The sequence below is a fragment of the Propithecus coquereli genome, unplaced genomic scaffold (genome assembly GCF_000956105.1).
Source record: "Propithecus coquereli isolate 6110/MARCELLA unplaced genomic scaffold, Pcoq_1.0 Scaffold295, whole genome shotgun sequence".
Classification (NCBI taxonomy): domain Eukaryota; kingdom Metazoa; phylum Chordata; class Mammalia; order Primates; family Indriidae; genus Propithecus; species Propithecus coquereli.
The window spans coordinates 2,154,251-2,177,876 of NW_012148563.1; the positions used below are offsets into that span (position 1 = coordinate 2,154,251).

The 23,626-nt window shown below is 44.9% G+C and overlaps 1 protein-coding gene across 1 annotated transcript in view; it reads right to left on the minus strand.

Annotated features, from left to right (window-relative positions):
- The window catches only part of IQCA1 (IQ motif containing with AAA domain 1), a 176,208-nt gene that overhangs the window by 39,544 nt on the left and 113,038 nt on the right, over window positions 1–23,626 (minus strand). Inside the window, 4 exon segments of the mRNA XM_012648831.1 lie at window positions 7,338–7,420; window positions 10,811–10,869; window positions 17,493–17,588; window positions 17,744–17,850. Of these exon segments, the coding sequence (XP_012504285.1) occupies window positions 7,338–7,420; window positions 10,811–10,869; window positions 17,493–17,588; window positions 17,744–17,850 (345 nt within the window).

Consider the following 23,626-nt stretch of genomic DNA (forward strand, 5'->3'; position numbering starts at 1 on the left):
GGCACAGGCCAGTGCTTGGAGCTGGGCGGCTGTGTGGGGACACGGCAAGCGTGGGCTGGGCCTACAGAAAGCCGACAGGGACGGGCTTAGCACCCTCTGGCTCCCTTCCTCCTCCACAGTCTGTTGCAGCTCCAAGCTGCTGCGATTCTAACGACTGTTGGGATTTGAGTGGTATTGAGAAGAGGGTGGGATTACCAATATTAAGACTCCAAAAAAACCAACTTTGTGTCCCTGTGGCACTGAGTGGGCTGGATCTGTGCAGGGGTCCCTGGTCTGGTGGACACGTCCAAGCGGTGGAGCTACGTTCTGGGCCTGGGGGTCTGTGCTCTCGCCTGCCTGGATGGGGGTGGGGAAGGCACAGCCTACACCCACCCTCTCTCCTTGTCTCGATGCAGAAACAAAAGAAAAGGCTCTGAGCATTCAGCCTTTACGCTCTGGCCGCTGGTACAGCAGAGTGGGAAACGCAGGGACCAGCTGGGCCAAAGCTCTGGGTACAAGTGTGAAAAAGAAACCCAGAAAACAAAATTGAAATCAGGGAAGCTGACAGACAATTACTGGGTCCTTCTCTCCTTAATTCTCTTCTTAGACAAGACAATGACAATGAGGCAACAATTAGCTGAGTGTTGAGAACTGGAGGGTGGGAAGGGGTGTTTACAAGTCCCTGCACTTCCTTGATCAGGACGTGGCTCCCAGCTGTGCAGGATCCCAGGTCCCTAACGTGGGAATCTGCCCTGCCTGGCTGGCGAGGCTGACTGCAGGTACGGGCGGTCTGTTCCCCCATCAGCAATGGGACCGGGGGGGGGCGGGCAGTGATCAATAATCGAATGACTGCCCAGACGTCGAGGCTCCCTTCTAGACAGCTGGCTGCTGGTGTCAAATCCGAGGGTGGGGAAGGAAGGACAGGCTTGTCAAACAGCCTCTGTGTGGCCCAGTCCTACCAAGAGGACTAGCTCGGGTTAAAGAAGGATGAGGAAACGAAGTCAGGCCCAGGAGAGGACTCTGTGGTTAAAGAATAAAGGCATAAGCAAACAAGGGTAGGATAAAGTTTTGCTTGAGAACACAAGGCTTTCCGATAATCTGCAAGATCAATAGATCCATTCAGGAAAGAATGGTTTGTCGCTTCACGAGATTAGGGAGGGCGCTGCAGGTGTGAATAAAATGTGGACTCGGGAACTCGCCAAGGACAGACAACAGCATCACCGGGAACAACAGGAGGAAAGCCCACGTCGCAGCGGGCTGGGGCGGGAAGCAGCAGGCCCTGCGATCACATGCATGAGCGTGTGCATGTGTGCATGTACGTGTGCACATGTGCATGTATGTGTGTGCATTTGTGTGCGTGCGTGCATGCACAGGTGGGTGGGGGCGAGTCCACGAGATCCCTTCCCCTGAAACCCCAGGGCAGGGCTGCGAGTCTGGAGTCCCTTGGAGACACACAAATGGCTTATGCTGGATGCCAAATGAGGGGAGATCAACTGCCTGTCTCAGAGTGTAAGCTAAGGAGCTTTTTAAACAATACCCTTTAATTGTAAATTAAAACACAGATACGGAGAACCACATAGATAGATGTGTAGCTTAGTGAATTACTGTCAGATGAGCACTGCTCAGGTTATGAAATGACCTTCTGCAGTCACCCCAGAAACACCGTGTGCCCCACCCTGGTCACAGCTCCTGCCCTCCTGCCAACAGGAACCACTACCCCAAATCCTAGTCATCCCTCCCTTGTGTTTCTTTACAGTGTTGTCACTGAGGTGTGCACACTTGGAGACTCTAATCTGTCTCTGATGTCTATTTTAACCCACAGGTTCCTTTGCCCGTCGCTCCCTGCACACTGTCTCTGAGGAAGAGCCCTGCACTTGCCGGCTGCGGTCTCGTGGCGTGGTCCCCCGGGTCCTCTGCACACCCTGAACACTGGCAGCTGCAGCCAGAGGCGCGATCAGACTCAGAGGACCCCGTTAGCAGACCGCAGGCGTGCTGTGCCATGCCAGGAGGCACAATGTCCAGTTTTCACTATTTTGTGACATCACCAGCCATTGAGGGTCACTACCTAGATCCAGAAGAGGTGGCAACACGTGATGTTCTAATTCTATTCTTTTATTTTTCATTCATTAGCTGAAGTTACTTTAAAAAGAAGCGTGTGCCTTATGTACTATTTTGTTACCTGGCGGTACAGTTCACATGGGAAAGGCAGGACAAGTGTTCCATTCTTTCTACTTGCCAGTTTTCAAGATAATGACCTGTCTTCTGGTCATCCTCCAAAGATGGTTAATCAGTTTTTAAATACCCTTATGTACTTGTGAATAAAACACATTTTATGAGTTTCAATCCATTATATTTGTTATCCTCAGTGGATCTCAGTATGTCCCGTCTTTGGCCAGAGGGAATTTCTTCAGTTTGGATCCTGAGGTTTCTGCCATGAACCTGGTGGTCTCTGAGAACTTCCTTGCTTCTAATATGAGAAGAGTTTCCTGTCCCTGTCTGAAACCAGCAATTTCCCAAGAAATGCTGATTTCTTTGAGTAGGAAATGGTGTTTTATCTGAGAGCTAGGGACACTCACGCTAATGGGTTGACTGTTCGTTGTCTTTAAAGGATTTCTTTCTTTTTTTCTTTTTTGAGACAGGGTCTTGCTCTGTTGCTCAGGCTGGAGTGCAGTGGTGCTAACATAGCTCTCTGTAACCTTGAACTCCTACGCCCAAGTGATCCTCCTACATCAGCCTCCCCACTAGTGGGGACTACAGGTGTGCATCATCACGTTGGCTAATTTTTTATTATTTTCTTTTTTTTGTACAGACAGGGTCTCACTATGTTGTTGTCTAGGCTGGTCTCAAACTCCTGGCCTCAAGTGATCCTCCTGCTTCAGCCTCCTAAAGTGCTGGGACTACAGGCGTGAGCCCCTGTGTCCGGCCTTTAAAGCATTTTCAATAGACAGAGCTAGGAAACTTACATACTGTGGCGTGTGTCACAACGGCCTCACAAAATTCCTAAAAAATTTAATGATCAGCTCCTGTGAGCTGGTATCGGCACATCACTGGTGTGCATGCATGTGTGTGTGATAAAATACCTCGTGTGTTGAAACTGATATTTTCAGTTCAAATTTAGGATTATGGGTTTTACTAACTCCTGTATTACATCTGTGCCTCCTTTCTTCCATATCGAGAATCTCAGTCTCCAAGGACACAGGGGATCACAGATTCTTCATAATTTCTCATTTGCATTATTCCACATTGCCCCAGGCACGCACACATACACACTTGCACAAACCCACACACACAGTCTCATAATACAACCAATACTATCAACATTATTTATGATAGCTGAACATGGTTAAGTTTTTTGTATGTGCTAATTCTTCCTTCTCTATTTTTTGGGGTGTACTGTAGTCACACCATCAGGGCACACAGCCGTCGTGTACTGCACTCTCCTTGCAGTGCTCATGTAGTCTTGGTTTTGCAAATACATATTGAATGCTCACCACCAGGCCCTGTGTCAAGGTCTCTCTAGTCATTTCTGGTCATCTGTAGCATATTCCTAGTACCTTCTTTAGGAAGGGCTCTTGGGGAATGTATTCTGAGTTCTTGCATGTTTATAAGTTTGTGTACTGCATTTGAAAATAAATTTGGCACAAAATCCTTGGATCTTATTTCCTTTCCTTGAGCATCTTGGATATGTTACTCCATTTACTTGTGGTATAAAATGTTACTGTTGAAAAGTCTGGTGATAATCTAATTTTCTTTTCTTTATAAATCATGTGGTCTTTTTCACATAGATGCCAAAAGGTGCTTTTATTAGAATATGTCTTGGTGTGGGTCAATCTGAGTCAATACTCTCAGGTACACTGTGTGATCTTTTATTACGTGGTTTTAATTTTTTTTTTTTTTTGAGACAGAGTCTCACTCTGTTGCTCAGGCTCGAGTGCCGTGGTGTCAGCCTAGCTCACAGCAACCTCAAACTCCTGGGCTCAAACAATCCTTCTGCCTCAAACTCCTGAGTAACTGGGATTATAGGCACACACCACCATGCCTGACTAATTTTTTGTATATATTTTTAGTTGTCCAGATTTCCAGATTTCTTTATATTTTTAGTAGAGATGGGGTCTTGCTCTTGCTCAGGCTGGTCTTGAACTCCTGAGCTCAAATGATCCACTCGCCTCGGCCTCCCAGAGTGCTAGGATTAGAGGCGTGAGCCACCGCACCTGGCGGTTTTAATGTTTTTTTAAAGAAAGTTTTCATGAATTAAAATTCTTAGTATTTGTTCATGCCTTTGCTTTGGTTTTTTCTTTAGGGACTTGTATTATCTGTGTGTTGGATCTTCTTTGTCTATCTTCAATATTTGATATGTTCTTTTAAATTCTTTTAATCTCTTCATTTATAGTTTTACTTCTAAAAAAATTTGTGTCTTTTCACCTGTTATTTCTCTTAAAGCCTTATTTATTGTCTTATTTGTTCTTGTTTTCATTGTAATTTAGTTTTTTCTAAGACAATTTTTCCTTTTATTTATAATATTTCTGGAGTTTTGTCACTTCATTTCTGAGTTTTACTAATTCTATCTGATGCTGTTCTTACATGTCTTCTATAATTTTCTTAATGTATATTAGTGTATTTTGAAATAATAGGTTCCAGTATAGATCTTCTTTATAGGGATGACTTTTTGAGATGTTAATTCTTTTTTTCTTATGATAATTATGTGGGCTTTGACCTTGGAGCTTCCATTGCTCGGATTTATGTGAGTTAATAGTTTTATACTTTTAGAGGAAAGTGTGGTTCAGGGAAGCTTGTCTAGTTTCATAGGGCTCCCTCTTCTGTTGCTTTCATTTATGTCAAAAATGTGGTGTCTTGCGTTCGGAGATGTTCTGGCTCTGTTCCCTCCCCTAATTTCTTGTGGGCCTTCTCTGCGTTTCATCTTCATTTTCCCCATCCTGTTCAATTTTGATTCCACTGCCAAGAGTTTCCTCTTAGTACGTAGCCCTGTCTAGCACGGGAACCGGAGCCGGTCACTTCCAAGGTCCAGCCCTTCATGCCTTGTTATTCTGCCCTCTGCACTCATCTGCTAAGGAAGTAGGCAAACCCTTCTCAGCTGCCGCTTCAGTTCTCACCTCAGTCCACTGCACTTTCCAGCAAGCGCTTGCGGGTTATTTTGGGAGAGGGGGTGTCTCCTGTTCTCAGGTCCTTCAGTGTCCCCAGTGGCTTGTACTTTTGGGCTCGAGAGGGAAAACTTGTCACTTAGTTTTGGTGTCATTAAGTGTTGCCTGTGGGCTTTTGCTGTTGCTACCTAGTTGCTCTATTTTTTATGTGGGGATTTGGTGAAGGTATGCTGCCATTGTTCAAGCTAAGGATCTTAACTGGAGAAAACTAAGGAAAATATGGACAAGGTCAAACTATGCCAGCCTGGGGAAATTTGATTAACTGTGGTAGATTGGGTCATTTACACTTAGAGTCACTCTTGAGTGGCTGAGCCCATCTACTTTGACCTTAGGCACGGCAGATCACTGGAAAAGTCCTGAAAGGATAAGAAATTACTAAGTTAAGAAATCAGCCCAAAAATAGGTAATGAGAATCCACCATGAGCCAGACATGGTACTTAGCATGAGGGTCTTTGGTTCAGAAATGCAAGCCACAAATAAGAGATGGTTCTGCTAGAAATGGTTATTTTACAAACATTAACAGAATTAACTGACAGAATCAAGGGAATACAGGAGAAAACTCTCTAGCATTTGAAAAAGAAACATATAAAATAAAATAAATAGAAATCCAATACATATCCCAATCTATCTTCTGGTAAAATTCTTATTCTGTTAGGAAATGTGAAGGCTCCTCCAAGCTCTCAAGAAGAAAACAGGCTGTCTTTCAAAGGGATCAAAACAATCATCCTTGGATCAAAGGAACAAGTCAGCCTCCTTGCTCTCATGGGCAAAGACTGGGTCAATGTAAACATCAGGAGGAATAATGACAGGGACAGATTATAATACATCCAATAAGAGGAGAATCCATGTTTCCACAGTCCTGATACCACGACAATGTTAAAAGATTCCACACTTCCTTACAGAAGATTGGTATCTATTAAACATAGAAGGAACGATGGAGAAAATACCATTTTACAGCTGCTACGGCAATAATTGACGCAGGCAAACGTCACCAGTGGCTGCTAAAACCCGTGAGAAAGACTGCTGGGAGCAGGAACTCCATGGCCTCAAAGTGTCACCCCTTAGATTATCCATTAATTATAACCTTAGATTATCCACTAATTATAACCTTAGATTATCCAGTAATTAATTATAAAGGGAAAGACGAAGCTTCACAGTGGAGACATCTGGGGACTATACCTTCGCCACCAGATCAGTGATGGGATGAGGTGGCACAACGTGCCCCGATGGGGAACACTGAGAAGAACACACAACGTCACCTGTGTAGACTTCCTGGCAAAAATGTCTGACCTGAATCAAGCAATGAGGAAACTGTCAAACAAATCCAGTTGAGGGACAGCCTGTAAAACAGCTCAGCTTCTTCAAAAATGTCCATGTTGTGAAGACTTCGAACAGGTGGGCAACTGTTCTAGATGAAAGGCATTAAGGAGACTAAAAAGGTGTGACAATGCACACGTGACCCTCGACTGGATTTTGGATCAAGGAGGACAAACAGTCACAAAGGGCATTTCAGGACTGTTGGGGAAACTGAATATCAACTATGCATTAGATACGAGTATTGCGCTCATGTTAAATTTCCTGAGTGTGACCGTCCCTTTGTGGTTATGCAGGAGCATGTCCTCAGTCATTGGAGATGTTGTCTTCATAAAAGTGACACTGGTGGGGGTCGAGTAACAAGGAATTTTGAGCTATGTGTTTTCAGGTCATCATATAGTTTTTATAAAAATTAAGAGAAAAACTTAGTTGATGATGTGATAACAAACATCCCCACCTCCTTCCTCCCAACCACTGCTGTCTCTCGTGGAAGGAATCCTCTGCAAGGATTGTTTACTGCGGAGGCAGCAGGTGCTGCCCTCTGAGGGTGCTCTGTTCACGCATGAACGCGTAAACAATTCCTCATGTCCTTAAGCCAGGTAATGCCAGAAAGCATGCCCACAGAACCTTGCTAGCAGGTTAAAATCCTGCTTCTTACCACGTTAGGCGAGAGGGCTGGGCCCATTTTATTCAGAGAACCTATTAGTTCACAGCATCCACTTAGGTTATTCAAATCAATTCAATCAGACAAACATTTTCCAGAAGCCACCATGGGCCAGGCTTTGGCTCGGACAAAAACACAATGAAATATTTCCAGCTATTGGGAACTCAAAACACAAGGGGTGACATGTGACATGTATATGCATTATTCTTCGTATACTTTACCGATGTAATCAGAGAGGTTGACTTTCAGAGCCTGGATCAGTAATCCCTCTTCCACCAGTTCCTTGTACAGAGACTCGATGGTCCTGGGGGAAAGCAGACTGTCGGTTCCAGGAGCACACACATAAAATCAGCGGTATCGCTATTAATCATCACGTATGCAGAGAACAAATCAGATCTGTTTCAAAGTACGTTTGTATATACGCAAATACACGGAATTTTGAAGTGTTTCCACAATTTGGGGATAAATTAGGCTTTTTAAAAACAATACTTTCACTCATCCATGTGCATATCTGATGTTTCCCATTAATAAGAATGATATCTCTGGGCATCTGAGACCAGCTATAACTCCTGCAGTCTGCCCTTCCATCAGTCTTCCTGATGGCACAAATATGAATTAGAAATTACCGAATAATAGTAATGCAATGGGCCTATAATTATATATGCAGTTAGCATCTGCAAGCTGTAGTAGATCATTAATCCTTTGTGAAATTTATGTTTCCTGTTAACTCAATAGCATAATAGTTTAAAAGAAATATCTACAAAGAACAAAGGCTTATACTGGAGATAATTCTTACATGGAAGATAAAATGTCTCAAGTAATGAGTGTGATGATTTTTTAGGAGGGTGTTATACTTTCCTGCAGTGTTTACAGATGTCAAAACCACTTCTCTAAGAGGACCTTGGGCATATAGTCTGCACACTGGTAATTTATACTAACCAAGAAGAAATGGATATAGTATCCCACATAATGGATGAAACTCCCAATGATATTAGCTGGGGTTTGGCTTGTAGGAATTCAGATGGGTTAAGCCCAAATATTATTCAATATGATCCTTTGAGATGTTTTGTCTCTTCCTTTTCTTTATTCTTCCATCCTCCCTCGTCTTTCTTTATGTTGAGAATTGTAAATACACCCATATGTAGACAGTTCTTCAACTGTACTATGATTCAAGTTAGTGTGATTAAAAGAGACCCAAGAATATCATTTAGACTCAAGCCAAATACTACTAGGATAAATGTTAATCCAATGACCTCAGTCTTTGGTTGACTGAACTGTATTCCAGCAAATGTATTTAAAATAGTATGCCCTCTGATAAAAATAACGAAGGTTTAATTTTTTTTTTTTAGACAGGGTCTTGCTCTGTCGCCCAGGATAGAGGGCAGAGGTGTCATCAGAGCTCACTCTAACCTCAGACTCTTGGGCTCAAGTGATTCTCCTGCCTCAGTCACCCGACTAGCTGGGACTACAGGCACACACCACTACGCCCAGTAATTTTTTCTATTTTTTGTAGAGATGGGGTCTTGCTCTTGCTCAGGCTGGTCTTGAACTCCTGGCCTCCAGGGATCCTCCTGCCTTGGCCTCCCAAAGTGCTAGGATCACAGGCATGAGCCACCATGCCTGGCCTAAGAAAGGTTTAATTGTGATGAAATTTGGGATAAGAGTATCTGACCTATATCAAGGAAGTACCAATTTAGTATTTTAACTTGAATACTTATTTAATATAAATACCATAGGCATAAAATATTAACTTAAAATGAAAGAAGATTCTCTAACATAATCAAAACAAAATATATTGAGAAGGCCTAAACACAAACCTATATTTGGATTTTTCCAGTGAAATGATCTTTTGTTATGGAATAAAACATTTTCAACCTTAAAACTACTTTAAACTAGGATAAAAAATACTGTCTTAAGGGTTATATTAATTTAGTGAGAGAAACAGAAGTTGTCTTACAGATCATGGCAGAACTAATCCTACTCTAGTGACACAGGGTCTTTAAAATTAACATGAAAAGTCTTTCAGGAGTTCGATGAGCAGATATATCTGTATTTCTGGGCATAAAAATGAATCAAATAACAGTCATTCTGCATTTCACTGGAGAATTATTCCCAGCTCACTTACGATGTTTCGGCTGTAAAGGGGCACAAGCCAAGAACATTCTCGATGTCTAACAGGCACTGGCCATGAGGCACATGTGTGTGGTCTACATTTGAAAGCAACATTTTATTCAGTAAAGCGATACTTCACGTGCAAGAGAATGTGAGTGAATAATTTTAAGTTAGTGGTGGGGTCATATTGGGAGATTTGATTTCCGCTCTTGGTTTGTCATTGGATAAGGCACTTAACCTGATCTCCACTTGAAAGACTTCACCTGTTTTGGGACTAATGTGAGAACAAAGGAGAAAAGTGGCAACTGAAAGCCACTGAGAGACACCGGTGGCACTGTGTATAGGTGTGGGCTGGACCCTCCTCGCGGGATGGGACTACGATGCTCCCTCTAACCCCAGTCGCTGCCCCCGAGGTGTCAGTGCTGGTGCGTGGAGACGTGTGCCTCCCCAGGAACTGGGGCGCCCGAGTCTCAGTGCTGACCAGGCCTCTTAGGAAGCAGTTGGCCGCGGCATCTTGGCCTGAGCCATTGCCCAAACAATGGAGCCTCAAATGGGGAAACCTGCGGCCCCTCCTTTTAGGGGTACCTTGTGGGAGCTGTTTCTCTGAAGAGCCTACACCTGCTCCAGTTGCTTTTCCAGAGGCTGCGTGCCAGGGCTCCGTGCACGCGTGCTGGCTCTGAGGGCCCCGGTCTCACTGGAGGTGTCTGCAGACACACGTGCTGGCTTCTGGGCTAACCTGGTCTTCTCTGCCCCTCTAGACAGTTCTGAGCTGGGCTTCCTGTCTCATGCGTCTCTGTCTAGCAGACTTTGGGAAGAATAATGCTGGATCCAAGGGAGAGCTAGAGAACACCCCTAAATATAGGAGCATCAGGTGTTGGCCCATTAACAAAACCCAAGAGAAGAAAGGGATATGTTCAAAGTTATGTCTGACATCTATTTATCAGAGATTTTAATTAAATTCCTTAATAATATTTGAAAATGCAGGTACTATGTATTTTCAATGTTTAAGCACTTAAAGGCCATTTCAACATAAAAAATGAGCATTTAGAGTTATTTGTTAGTCCTGTGTAGAAGCTGGGCCAGTGAAGCTCAAGGAAGTGGGAACTCCCTTTACAAGGCTCGGCCTCATCCAATGAACTCGTCCCTACAATGAGCAGGATGAAGCGCCTCCTGGCTGGGCCAGCGCTGTGCAGGGGGACAGGACACGTCTCTGCCCGAGGGAACGCAGAATCTAGGCATTTCCTCACAAGTTTCATCAGGGTGTTATTTCTTAAACAATTTTTTAAGAACTTCCCCCGGCCCCAGTGAATTTTAAAGCCTAAAGCGTTACATGAGCTCAGATGTGGTGAGGACCTGCGTTTCCCTCCGAGCCCACCAGGCACCTCTCCAACCTGGGATTCGCGCAGGACTCGCGGCGGCGCCTACCACTCCCACGACACTCTGCGAGGGACAGGAGGCTGCGGTATGGCAGCGGGTGCCCGCCCAGGCACCGCCAGCGCTGAGGCCGGTCTCAGGGCTTCCTGCGCCCCGCTCTGGGCTGCGCCCGTCCACGTGCCCTGCAACAGCGCGAGCCGGTCCTCACCTGTCAGCTGTCAGGTCTTTGTCCTTTTTCCCTCTTTTGCCTTTCTTCCCTTTATTTTTCTGAAACAGAAAAAAAAAAAAAAAAAGGAAACAACCAGCAATTTAGTGAAAACAAGCAAGCAAATAAGCCCAGAAATGAGCTAAGCAAACTGTTTCTGGAGGCGGCGGGAAGTGAAAAGTTAGTGACAAGTCGAACACGGAGCCGCGGTGTTTTCATGGGCGTAGGGTTTGGCCTGGAAAAATCCCAAGCTGCTTACGTGGACACGTCCCTGTGTGGACGGAAGGTGACGTCTCCGCTGCGTAACCTGCGCAGGGCCGAATTCCAGACAGGTCCTTCTTCCTGTTCTGTGTCACCTCCTACCTCTGGCCCCTCAGGTGACCCGCACTCCCCACGCACTATGCACATCTCGCGCCTTCTCACTCACTCTCGCTCATCCTCCACGCCCGTCTCCTCATTCGTTCAGTCCTTTTCATGGCAGTGTAATTTATGTAGTGCGCGCCCATTCGCAGGCTGATTGGCTTTTACATTTAGTTTCTATAGATAACCACATAACCACCACCCAGTTCAAAATACAGAACATATTTCTGCCCCCTGAGCTCCCTCTCATGTTGCTTCCCATCTGTAGGCGACACTGTTCCTGTAAGTGGAATCACACTGTTGATACATAAACTCTTTTATGTCTGGCTTCTTTCGAACAATATTGGGACTGCAAGACGCACTCCTACGGCTGCATATAGCCAAACTTCATTCATGTTTTCCAGTTTTTTAAAACTTGATTTTCCATTTTGAGATAATGGCAGATTCACATGCAGTTGTAAGAAACAGCACAGAGATACGGCGTGTGCCTCCGCCAGGTTTCTCCCCGCGGCCTCGCCTCGCAGAGCTGTCTCGCAGTATCACAGCCAGGACGTCGACGTGGACGTGGTCAAAGCACAGAACGTCTCCACCACCACAAGGACCCTCGTGTCACCCTTTTATAGTGACAGCCGCTTCCCTCCCAGACCACCCGTCCGTCTTTATCCCTGGAAACCACCAATCTGTTCTCCATTTCTGTAATTGTGTCCTTCCAAGAATGCTGCGTAAACAGAAGCTCAGCGTGTGGCCTTTGGGGACCGGCTTTTCGCATAATTCTCCAGAAACTCACTCAGCTCATTGTGTGTATCAATAGCTCGTTCCTTCTTATTGCTGTGTCCAGTTTCAGGCTGTTATGAATTAAGTAAGCAGCTCTAAGTGCATGTGCGTGCATGTACGTGTGTGTGTGTGTGTGTGTGTGTGTGTGTGTGAATGTTGAATTTTTCTCTAATTCGGCCCTGAGGCCTCTCTCTGAAGAGTGGTTATAGATCCCAGCCCTGCCCTCACGGGGCTCGGGGAGTGGGTGTTCAGTGTGCCTTTTATGGGACACTTCTTTACCCTGGTGGACGGCCCGACGCCCGAGTGCCTGCCCCGTCACCAGATGTTTCTCTCACAGGACTCCTGTTTATAGTGGCAGACACCCTTGTGGCTCCGGTCTGACCTGTGTCCGGTTTATTCCTACCAAAACAGCCACTCCCTAGGAGAGCCCTGGCAGGAGGAGAGGTAGGTTGGCGTGCTGGCTGGGCGAGACACAGAGCGGGCAGCACAGCAGAACACACGGAGTAACAGATGCAGTTTTTAGTACTTACAGATCCCAGAGAGAAGAGGGCAGCCCCCTCGCAGGGCCAACGCGGGGGGTGGTGTGTGGGGCTCCATCCGGGACACACTAAGCGTGGGACCTATGGACTGAGGCCTTTACTGGGGTCTAGGGAGTGACCTGGGTAACTTACTTTCCCGCAGGGAGTTCTAACTGGGGGGTTTTCAGCAAGCAGGCGTGAGTTCCGTGGCATCATGCTGTGACACATGGGTGTCACTGTGGCGTATTTGTGCTGTCTGTGTGGGATGTGGGGGTCAGCAGGGCCAGTCGAGGAGGCTGTATCTAGCTGTCCCACAGGGCGGTGGGTGCCAGGAGGCGGTTGCCATCTGGGCCAATGATGCTGAGGAGGTGGAGAACTGGGGTCTGGGACGGGGTGACTAAGCCCGGCTTCCAGTATGAGAAAGTTAAACTTATACTCAGCGCGGATGCTGAGGCGACGTAAGATTTTAAGACTTCACTGCAGCGAACATGAGTCTTCGTTTCTCTGGCATGAATGTCGTGAGTGCAATGACCGGGCCGTGCCGGACGTGCACGGTTGGTTTTTTAAAACAGCGGCCCCACTGTGATGCGCGGTGGCTGTGCCGCTTCCCACGCCCACCAACAGCGTGCGAGTGGCCTAGTTTCTCCCGCCTCCCCAGCACTCGGTTTGTCACCGGTGTTTATCCCAGCCACGATAACAGGGGGAGTGCTGTCATCACGCTTCCGCGTGCATCTCCCTGGTGGCCGGTGGTGCTGAGCATCTGTTCACGTGCTAATTGCCGTCTCTGCGTCCCCTTCAGTGAAATATCTCTTCCTGTCTTTCAGCCACTCTCTCGCTGGGTTGCTTGTTTTTTAGCTTTTGAGTTTTGAGGTTCTTTGTATGTTCTGAATACTAGCTCTTTGTCAGATATGGGGTTTGCAAATGTTTCCTCTCAGTCCGTAGCTTGTCCTTTTATCCTCTTAACAGCGTCTTTCACAGAGCAAAAATTTCAATTTTGATGAAGTCCAATATTTCCTTTTATGAATTGTGCTTTTGGTACTAATTCTAAGAACCCTTTGTCTAGCCTTAGATTCCAAACATCTTCTATATTTTTTTCTAAAAGCAAAGTCTGTGACCTATTTTGAATTAATTTTTGGACAATGTGCGAGACTTAGGTTCATTTCTTTTTGCTTATGCATGTCCAGTTGCTCCGGCACCGTTTATCCAAGGGGGTGTCTTTCCCCCTTTGAAGCACTTTTGCACCTTTGTCAAAATCAGCCAGGCACACCTGGGCGGGCTGCTCTGCGTTCTCTGTCCTGTTCTGTTGTTCCACGTGTCTGTCTATCCCGCTACCAAGAGCTCACAGCCATGGTCGCTGTCGCTATACGATAAGCCATAAAACTGGGTGAAGTGATCCTTCTCACTTTATTCCTTTTCCAAAATGGCTTTAGTTATTCTAGTTCCTTTGTCTCTCCATATAAATTTTAGAATAATCTCATCTATGTATGCAAATTATATTTCTGGGATTTTGATAGAATTGCATTAAACCTATATATTGATATGGAGAGAATTGACATTTTTACTATGTTGACGTTTATGTTGAGAAGACTCAACTTCTCTTTATTTAATCTCTTTGTTATTGGTTTGTTGAGTACGTGTGCATGGTATGTCAGTCTAATTATCTACTCTTTGATTTCTTTCATCAGCTTTGTGTAGTTTTAACACATAAGCCTTGTACCTGTTTTGTTAGATTTACACCTACATTTTTTGAGTGATTTAAAATGACGTTATATTTAATTTTGACGTCCACGTGTCCATTGCTGCTATTTAGAAACACAGGTTTATCCTGTATCCTGCAAACTTGCTGAGCTCACTTATTGTTTAGAACTTTCTTTGTAAATTCCTTGGGATTTTCTACATAGACAATCATGTCATCTGCAAATGAAAACTTTAATTTTACAATAGTTTTATATTTGCAGAAAAGTTACAAATATAGTACACAGAGGTCCTGTATACCCCTCACATAGCTTTTCCTATTAACATCTTACGTTACTATGGTACCTTTATCACAACTAAGGAACCAACCTTGGCACAATATTATCAATGAAAATGCACAGTTTATTAGGTTTCCACTGATTTTTCCCTAATGTCCTTTGGTGTTCCCAGATTCCAAGAAGATTTTTGATTACTGATTTAATCTCTTTATTTGTTATTGGTTTGTTGAAACTTTCTGTTTCTTCTTGATTCAGTCTTGGTAGGTTGTATGTTTCTAGAAATTTATCTATTTCTTCTAGGTTGTCCATTTAGTGTATAATTGTTGATAATAGTTTTTGTTATCCTTTTAATTTTTGTGACATTGATTATAATGTCTTCTCTTCCACTGCCGAATTTATTTATTTGAGCTTTCTCTCTTTTTTTCTTAGTCTAGCATAAAGTTTGCCAATTTTTAAAATCTTTTCAGAAAAACAATTCTTAGTTTCATCAATTTTTAAAATTCTCTATTTCATTTATTTCTGCTCTTATCTTTATTATTTCCTTCCTTGTCCTGGCTTTGGGTTTACTGTTCCCCTCTTCTTCTGGTTCCTTGAAGTATGTTAGGTTGTTTATTTGAGATCTTTCTTCTTTTCTAATGTAGGCATTTATGTAACCTTCCCTTTTAGTACTGCTCTTGCTATAAAGTTTGGTATGTTTTGTTGTCATTTTTGTTTTGAGATATTTTCTAATTCTCCTTTAGATTGCTTCCTTGACCCGATGGTTCAGAGTGTGTCATTTAATTTCCACGTATTTGTGAATTTTCCATATTCCTTTTTTACTGATTCCTAGTTTCATCTCACTGTGGTTGGAGGTTATCTGGAATGTTTTCAATCTTCTTAAACTTATCAAGACTTGCTTTGTGACCCAGCATGTGGAGAGCATCCTGGAGAATGTTCTATGTGTACCTGAGAACAACGTGTACTCTGCTGCTGCTGGGTAGAATAACCGTTAGGACCATTGGTCTACAGAGGTATTCAAGTCTGCTGTGTCTCCCTACTGATTTTCTGTCTGGGTGGTACATCCTTTATAGAAGTAGGATATTGAAGGCACCTACTATTATTGTATTGCTGTTCCTCCCTTCAGATATGTTAATATTCACTTTATATATTTAGATGCTTTGATGAAGTGTGCATATATAATTGTTATCTCTTCCTATTGAATTGACCCTTTTATCATTATGTAATGATCTTTTTGGTCTCTTCTGACAGGTTCTGACTTGACTGTTTTGTCTAAGTATAGCCACCTCTGCTCTCTTTTGGTTACCATTTGCATGAAATATCTTTTTCCATCCCCTCTCTTTCAACCTATATGTGTCCTTAAATCTAATGTGAATCACTTGTAGATGGCATATAGTTGGATCTTGTTTTCTTTTAATCCATTCAGCCATTCTATATCTTTTGATTGGTGAGTTTAATTCATTTACATTTGAAGTAATTATTGATAGGTAAGGACCTATCAATTTTTTTTTCTGTTTTGTGGTTCTTTTGTTCTTCTCTCATTGTCTTCCTTTGTAATTTGATGATTTTTTTGCAGTGATATACTTTGATTCCTTTCTGATGCTGGGGTCCAAGGACCTGCCTCGTGTCAGGGTTTGTAAGATGCCTGTAGTGCTAGGGTCTGCAGGAGAGTGGTCTGGTGGTGGGGTCAGTGGTGAAGTCAGATGCTCACTTCTCTGTCCCTTTCCTGCAAGGGAGAACTAGTAGGCCTGGGAGATGTGTGGGCTTTGGGGAGGAGTGACATAGACAAAGTGAAACTTTTCCTTTTAGTCTCTTTGGTGCATCTTTCAAAATGTTTCTGTGCTCCAACTGGGTGCTGCACCCCCTCTCTTGGACTCCAGAGCTCTTGTGAAGGTGCTTTCATCTGTAGATGATTGTTGGTTGTTAAATCAGTGTTATCGGACTACAATGATGGACCTTCAGAACAGAGCTATGAGGGAAATTCAGTTGCCTTCAGAGTTAAACCACATCAGTACAAAACAGATCAAGGTAGAGTCATCCTAAAGAGACCATACGGCCCTTGAGCTGAGAAAACTAGACACCAATGCAGCTGAATGTGTGAATCACAGGAAAAGTGGATCAGCCGTGGAACTTAGAGAAAGCTGTCACAGAACAAAGACTCCCTGTGAGAAGCAGCCTTAGCTCTCTACCTTGGATATGTTGGCCCGGATGGCAAGCAAGGCTGTCTCTAGGATGGAGGCAGAGGTAGGGGCCCGGGTAAATGAACTTGGAATGCTCTGAACTTTGAATGCTCTGAACCCATTTTGAGGATGGAACTAGCGGCCATTATCCTAAGTGAAGTAACGCAGGAACAAAAAGCCAAAGACTGCAGGTTCTCACTTACAAGTGGGAGCTAAGCCACAGGTATGCATGGTCACACAGAGTGACATGATAGATGCTGGAGACTTGGAAGGAGGGAGGGTGGGGAGTGAGGGATGAAAAGGGTACAATGTACACTATTTGGGTGATGGGAACACTAAAAGCCCGGACTTCACCACTACACAACGTATCCATGTAACAAAACTCCACCTGCACCCTCTAATTCTATTGAAATAAAAATAAAGTAAAATAAAACCAAACCATCATTCCCAACACCTCTAAGAAAAAATAAACCACTGTGAGATAGCTTGGTGGCAACTTACGATTCAATTCATCCGATTCCTTTCTCTATGATCCCTGTACGGAACCTGCTCATTGCCACGGCCCCCTGTAGACCACCCCCAGCATGAGATGAGGGGCATGTGCTCTGGCTTCTTTGATAGTTCTTGTCCTACCCGTGGGGCTTGGGTGATAAGAATCTGTGGCCGAGGGAAGTTCGAAGAGGACACTCTCAGATGGTTGGATCTGTCCCATTTATGAGGCCACACCCTGCGGGCTAAATGGTGGACCAAGTAAATTTACCAAAGGAAGGTGTGTTTCTCTGTGAGGCGTCCACAGGCAGCCCTCCTGGACATGCCACTGCATGGGCAGGGGCTCCTTGTCATGACTGAACCTACCCCCTCCCTACAGTCATTCACTACTCACCTTCTCTTTATTCTTTCTTGGTTTGACTGGGTATTCCTTTTCTCTGTTCACAGCTAGTTTCAAGTTTTTTAGTTCTTGCCTCATCAGCTCATCAACCTAGGTAAATACAAAACATACTCCTTTTAGGCAACTTTGCATGCCCTGCGTTTTCTATGTGAAATCATGAGATAGGTCATTAATAGGAAATTGTAAAGAAGCACAATCACTGCAGTAGGTGACGTGTCATTACTACAACAGAAATGCAGCTATACCTGCACCCTTAGCTCCAACTCTAATTCTTTCCATTTCTCCTCTTTGATCAGTTCTGGATCATAGTCTTGAGGGAAATTCCAAGATTCATCTTTATTCATCCACCTGTCTATACTCCAGAAGGATAAAGAAAAAGAAAATGAAAAAACTTTTTCAACATGTAGGTTAATGAAAGCAGTTATTGCAATATAAACATGAGTCTAACTTTATATCTTATTGCATAGAATGAAAATTTGAATAAAATAAGTGATGAGATTCATATATGTACTTGTATAATATCTTAAAAAAGAAAATTGCTAATGTGAAAATATCAAGCAAAAAATTGTTATGCAAATAGTATCCTACTCTATTATTATAGCCATATAAAAACAACATGTTAATAGTGGGATTTTAGAATTATAGGTTACTCTTTTTGTAATATGTTTTATATTACTTTTATTATTCAAATGATTTGTTAAAAGTATGAAAGATTTTTTGCCATGTTGAACTCTCTCCAATAATTTACCCTCGTCCCCTGTTATAAAACAGACAAAACTAAATACACAAATATCCATGACTTTCCCCTAATTCAACAGCTATATTTTTGAATTACTTTTTGGATGTTTTTGCAATTGTGTATTTTAAATTTCCCTTTTGTCTTATCTTGGTGGTTAGGAGGATGGACCTAGAGAAAGCTGACCTTGGAGAAAATAAGAATAATTTCCTATCACTAAAATAAACTGAGATAGAGCTCATTTCCCAGACGGGAATTCCACATGTATGCTGAGGTTTGGAACAATGGGGTCCTTGCAGCGGGGCTTGGGCATGATCTCCCATGGGAAGACGAGACTTCCCAGCTTGGGAAATGGGGTCTCTTCCTGGAATCTATTTTCAGAATGTGAAGGGAATTTGCTGGAACTCACCAAACTGACAACCGCCACCCAGTCTGGACATTTCACTGGGAACTCACCTCGTGCTGTGGTGACCTCCAACTTGGGAAGGCACCTGAGGGCCCCGAGGCAGAGGCAGAAGTGACCCAACCCCTGCCAGACAGTGGCTACAACTTGGGAGGAAGAAGAGTCTGTGGGGCCTCCACGGCAGGTGGCGTCATGAATGGATGGACGGAGGTTCCCCCACGAGCACAGCACGGGGGCCCCGAGGCCGATGCGAGTGGCTGGGGAAGGAGAGGGCAGTGCTCACACTCGAAAGTCACAGTGAGACAGAAGCAGGAGTCTGGCTGCGACCGAGAACCAGGGTAATCGAATGGGAAGACCGAGAGCAGAGAAGGGCCCTGGAGAATCCCGTGGGCAAACCAGCGAGAAAGGAGGGACGAGATGCGATGTGAGCCGGGAAAAGCCAGACTCCAGGGAGAGACAGGAAGATGGTGACAAGATTGTGATACACAGCTCAGAGCTGGCAAATGGGCAAGACTGTCGTCCTGAGGGCTTTGGCCACCCGACACCTGCCTGGGCAGCGCAGCCGGTGCCAGGGCTACAGCCTGGGATCAGGTGGAACCCCTGTCCTACCACCTACCAGCTGTTGACCTTAGCAGGTGACAGCCTTGCTGAACCTGTTTCCTTTTCCAAGTAATAAAAACACCCCCTTCCTCATACTGCTAGGGAGGGGGTAAGTGGAATAAAACATGTAAAGTTTCCAGTTTAGCCCAAATAGTTGCCGCCATCCCCCAGAGCAGCGTCTCACAGGGTCTCAGCTTGCCTTACTGACAATCTACCTCCCTGGAGCAGAGGAACCAGCAGGTTGGCTGCTGCACTGGAAACAGCTGTGCTAAAGCAGACATGTGTCAGCAAAGAGGAATCTGTGGGCCCTAGGGGGCCAGTGACTGTCCATCTTAGAGTGGTCAGCAAGGACCCTGAGGAACAGGACAACTGCAGGAAGATGGGACATGGAAATGCAATTCCAGTTTTCAAAAAGTGTGGGTCGGCTCCACCAGCTGCAGATGCTGACACCGGTGTTTAGCATGGGGTTTCTGCGCAGAAATGGCTGTCCGCCACTCACAGGGGAAGCGGGCCCATGCTCCTGCCTGGATGGGCTGTGGGCAGCTTGGCTCAGCAGGTGTCGGCCAGAGCAGAGCCTGCCCGGATTCCCGCGCGTCCAAACGAGCTGTGCTCTGGGCAGCGCTGACCTCAGCCTCTGCCACAAAGACATGAAGGCTCAGCCCACCGTGATGCAAGGTTGGGCAAGCAGGTTTTTGAAAATGATGGTGCTGAGAGGACCCAAATTTCATCTAGAATGCTTAATGTGGACTTGTAAGAAAGAGACAACAAATAAATCACAAGGGTGGTAAAGTTTTCATAGAATCAATGCACTTATGTGTCCTTCCCCAGACACGGAGGCCACATGAGAGGTGGCCCGGGGATTGGGGCACAGAGCACAGGGCGGATGCTGGGGGTGGGGAGAGGGCACGGATCGTGCCCCCTGGAAATCAGTCGGAGGGCAGCCGCGGAGGTGAGTCTAAGTCCAGGCGACCAGCCAGAACTGAGGTGTGAGGACAGAAGGGGAGAGGAACTGAAGAAGGCTGGCAGGCTGGAGTGGGCACACCAGAGCTGGCTGGAGAGCCCGGATGGGTTCCTCTCCTGTCACATAACCCTCCTGGCGGGTGCGGGCCTGAGAGCCAGGGCACAGAACACATAGAACACATGCATCACGCAGATCGTCTATGTCATCCGGCTGATTGAAAAATACCGTAAGCCACTCATATCTGGAAGTTCTTTCTTTGCCCTGAACCCCCACAGAAGGTGGATTTCGTGGTTAGCTTGTATGATGTGTGTACACCGGGCGCTCAGTTACTTTATGATTTCCTCATTTGAAGATAATTGCTCTTTTTTAGTACATTTTCTGAAATGTACCTAAGCTTAAACTGGAAAACTTCAAAATGTAGGAATAACATGTAGAAATAAAATGTAAGAAAGGTAATAAATGATTCTTTTTATGTGTTTAAAACTTTAAGCTTTCCCCCTTGAGAAAAGAGGTTCAGATGTGTTATAATGTACTATTTACTAATAACTCTTTGCAGAGTTCCCCCTTGTAGGATTATTAAATCTTCAACAACACTTACCTGTTACATTAAGATATTTTAAACAAAATAGCTTTGTTACTTCAGAATGCTACTTTTCTTTTTTTTTCACTAGATAGATTCACTAAATTCGAGAAACAAAGAATTTCATAAAAAAAGGAATGCCGAGTATTTAACAGAAAGGAAGCCACGACGCGGCTGTGCGCGTAGAGACAGTGGTGGGCTGGATTCTCATTCCGGGGCTGTGACTGTATTTCAAAATGAAACACTGGGAGCAGCTTTGCGCGTGTCCCCCGTAGATGGTTTAAACGGATTGAGTTTTCCACCGAAACTTTGCTTTTCTCATGACACTTTTGCGCAGGGCACTTTTCAATCCCTTCAAGAATTTCATGGACGTTTATAAATGCAGGAAGCTATTCATGGCCCTCAAAGGGCAACAACTGCCCCACTCTCTCCTAGAGCGGAGAAAGAGCTTTTATCCTGAGATTGTGAAAAGCGAGGCCGAGGCAGTTTCACACGTGGGGGGGTGAAGAAAGGGGCGGGGGGCGGGATAATCTTAGTGATTAAAATGCTAATGTTTTATTTGAAAAGGAAAACCTTTGATTTTTAAGAAAAGAATTCTAAGACGAAGACATTTCATTTCTTTAAGTTACCAAGGACCTGGCAGATAACACACCCAGTGCCACAACCTCCAACTAGCAGAATGACACTTCAGGTTGGCTGCTCTGGAGGGACGCTGCTTGGGTTTTCAGCCTTCATGGAAACCGATATTACATAAAAGGTGTGGATAGTTTTAAGAGCTTTTGGGTGGGTTAGTGGGTTGCAAGCCTTGGCTTCCCATGGGAACATTAGATTTTCCCCAAATTCATTTTTGCTTTTATCGAAATAATACACATCATTTTATACAGAGTATGAAAAGGATTATAATAAAAAAACTGTTCCACCTGTCTACCTGCCAGTTAGATTGCCCAATGGCATCGTTTCCTAAATTGATTCATTCATTAAAAATACATGGAATGAATTCAGTTATTCAATTTTGACGGCCAGGCACTGCTCTCGGAGTGAAACGATGGAAAGGCCTGCCCTCGGGGTCTGGGCGTCCCGGCGGGAAACACCGTGAACACAGGCTCACGGCCACGTGCTAAGTGCAGCGGGACAGGGTGGGTGCAGGGTCTCGGTGTGTCAGAGGAAGTGCAGCACCCACCAGGGTGTGTGGAATGGTCTAGCTTCGCAGGAGCGCTCTCAGCGGTTTCCGTGTGCTTCTCCCCGTGGGCACACAACACGCTCATACGCTTTCACGATGCGTGAGTTTCGGGCATGAGTTCCTGACTTGCTGCCATGTGGAGCAGCCTTTTGCTCTCTCCCCGCTTTCTTCCTGTGCCCTCACTGTCTTCATGTGGTGTTATCAGAGGAGCAGGGGCCATGCCTTCCAAACGCCCAGGAAACTGTCACCCAAGCGTGAGTGCAGGATGACACGCAGATGTACGTGGTGGGATGTCTTGGGATGAGCCCCACCGAAACAAGGGAGTGGCAAGCAGTCAGCAAAGGCCAAGAAAGGCCCAAGGATCGGAGCTGACCGGGAGGGGTGCGGGAGGGAGGTTTTCAGGAGAAAATGAACTCGTAGGTTACCTGACATGTTTGAAACCTGGGAAATTATCTTGAAGGCTGATGACAGATATGTAGAATACGAAGCAAATGAGGGTTGCTGTAAAGACCACAAGATGCCATACGGAGCAGGGCCTTAAGTGGCATTACTGTTGCAGACACACACTGAGTTCCAGGGGTGCCCCCAGCCAGGCCTGTGGCCCGTGGATTACTGTAACTCCCAGCTGTCATCCCAATTTATATAAACTACCCAGTTTGTGCCACTATCCCCACCCCATCCGCTGCTGTGACACCCAGTGTATCATGAGCTGTTGGTGGCAGGTATCATCCTTGTGTCATCCAGGCTGGCATTGCACCTGACACACTGGAGACACTCAGTGTTTGTTGAATGAATGTGAAGGTGATTTTGATAGCAACTGCTCTGCATTGCTGTGTCAGAGTTGATGAACTGTCACATTTGGAGGACGGCGGGCCTTCTACCAGTGTCTGCTGACGCGAGGAGAGCAACAGCTACCTCTCCTGGTCGTTGTGAACATTAAATGGGATGAGCATGGAAAACAATACGCCTTGCACGTCTTGTGCACTCGATAAATATTAGTTTACCCCTTTGACCTCCTTTCTCCCCAGTGAAATCAACTGACAAATCCTGCCAAAGTCATCATTTCCTCTGGGCTCCCGGCCTAGTCCAGTGTCTAGTGCATGGTGGGACCCTTGCCACCAGTGGTCTCTAAGAGAATTTGCAGTGGTACACAGACATTTTTATCTTCCATAATTAGCATATCAAACCTATAACTACATTGATATTGTTGCTTAGGATGAGAATTTATTGGTATGAAAACTGTGAGTGAATTTAAAAATATATAAAGTCAAGAATAGTACCAGCACTGTCTAGATAAGACCGGAATTGGAAAGGAGGCAGGAATGACTGACACTGGGAAACATTCTACTTCACATCCTTATTGCATTTGTCAGGAACTTACACAATAGCACTAAGGCCCAGGGTCGTCTTGGCAGGTCATTCTGTGTTGGGATTTATCCTGAGGGTGGCGTAGAACCAAAGGAATTGGATAATAGTTCCAGGAAATTATAATGGAAATATCTGAAAGACCAATTCACACGCTTGCAGATCCAGCCAGATTATAGCTATGCTAATTACGCCGAACAACCCACAAAAGAAGCATGTATCAGAATTCAGGCGCATGCCTCAGTCTAATAGGATTAAGACATTTTACTGTACATACGGTATCAATTTTCTTAATCTAAACAA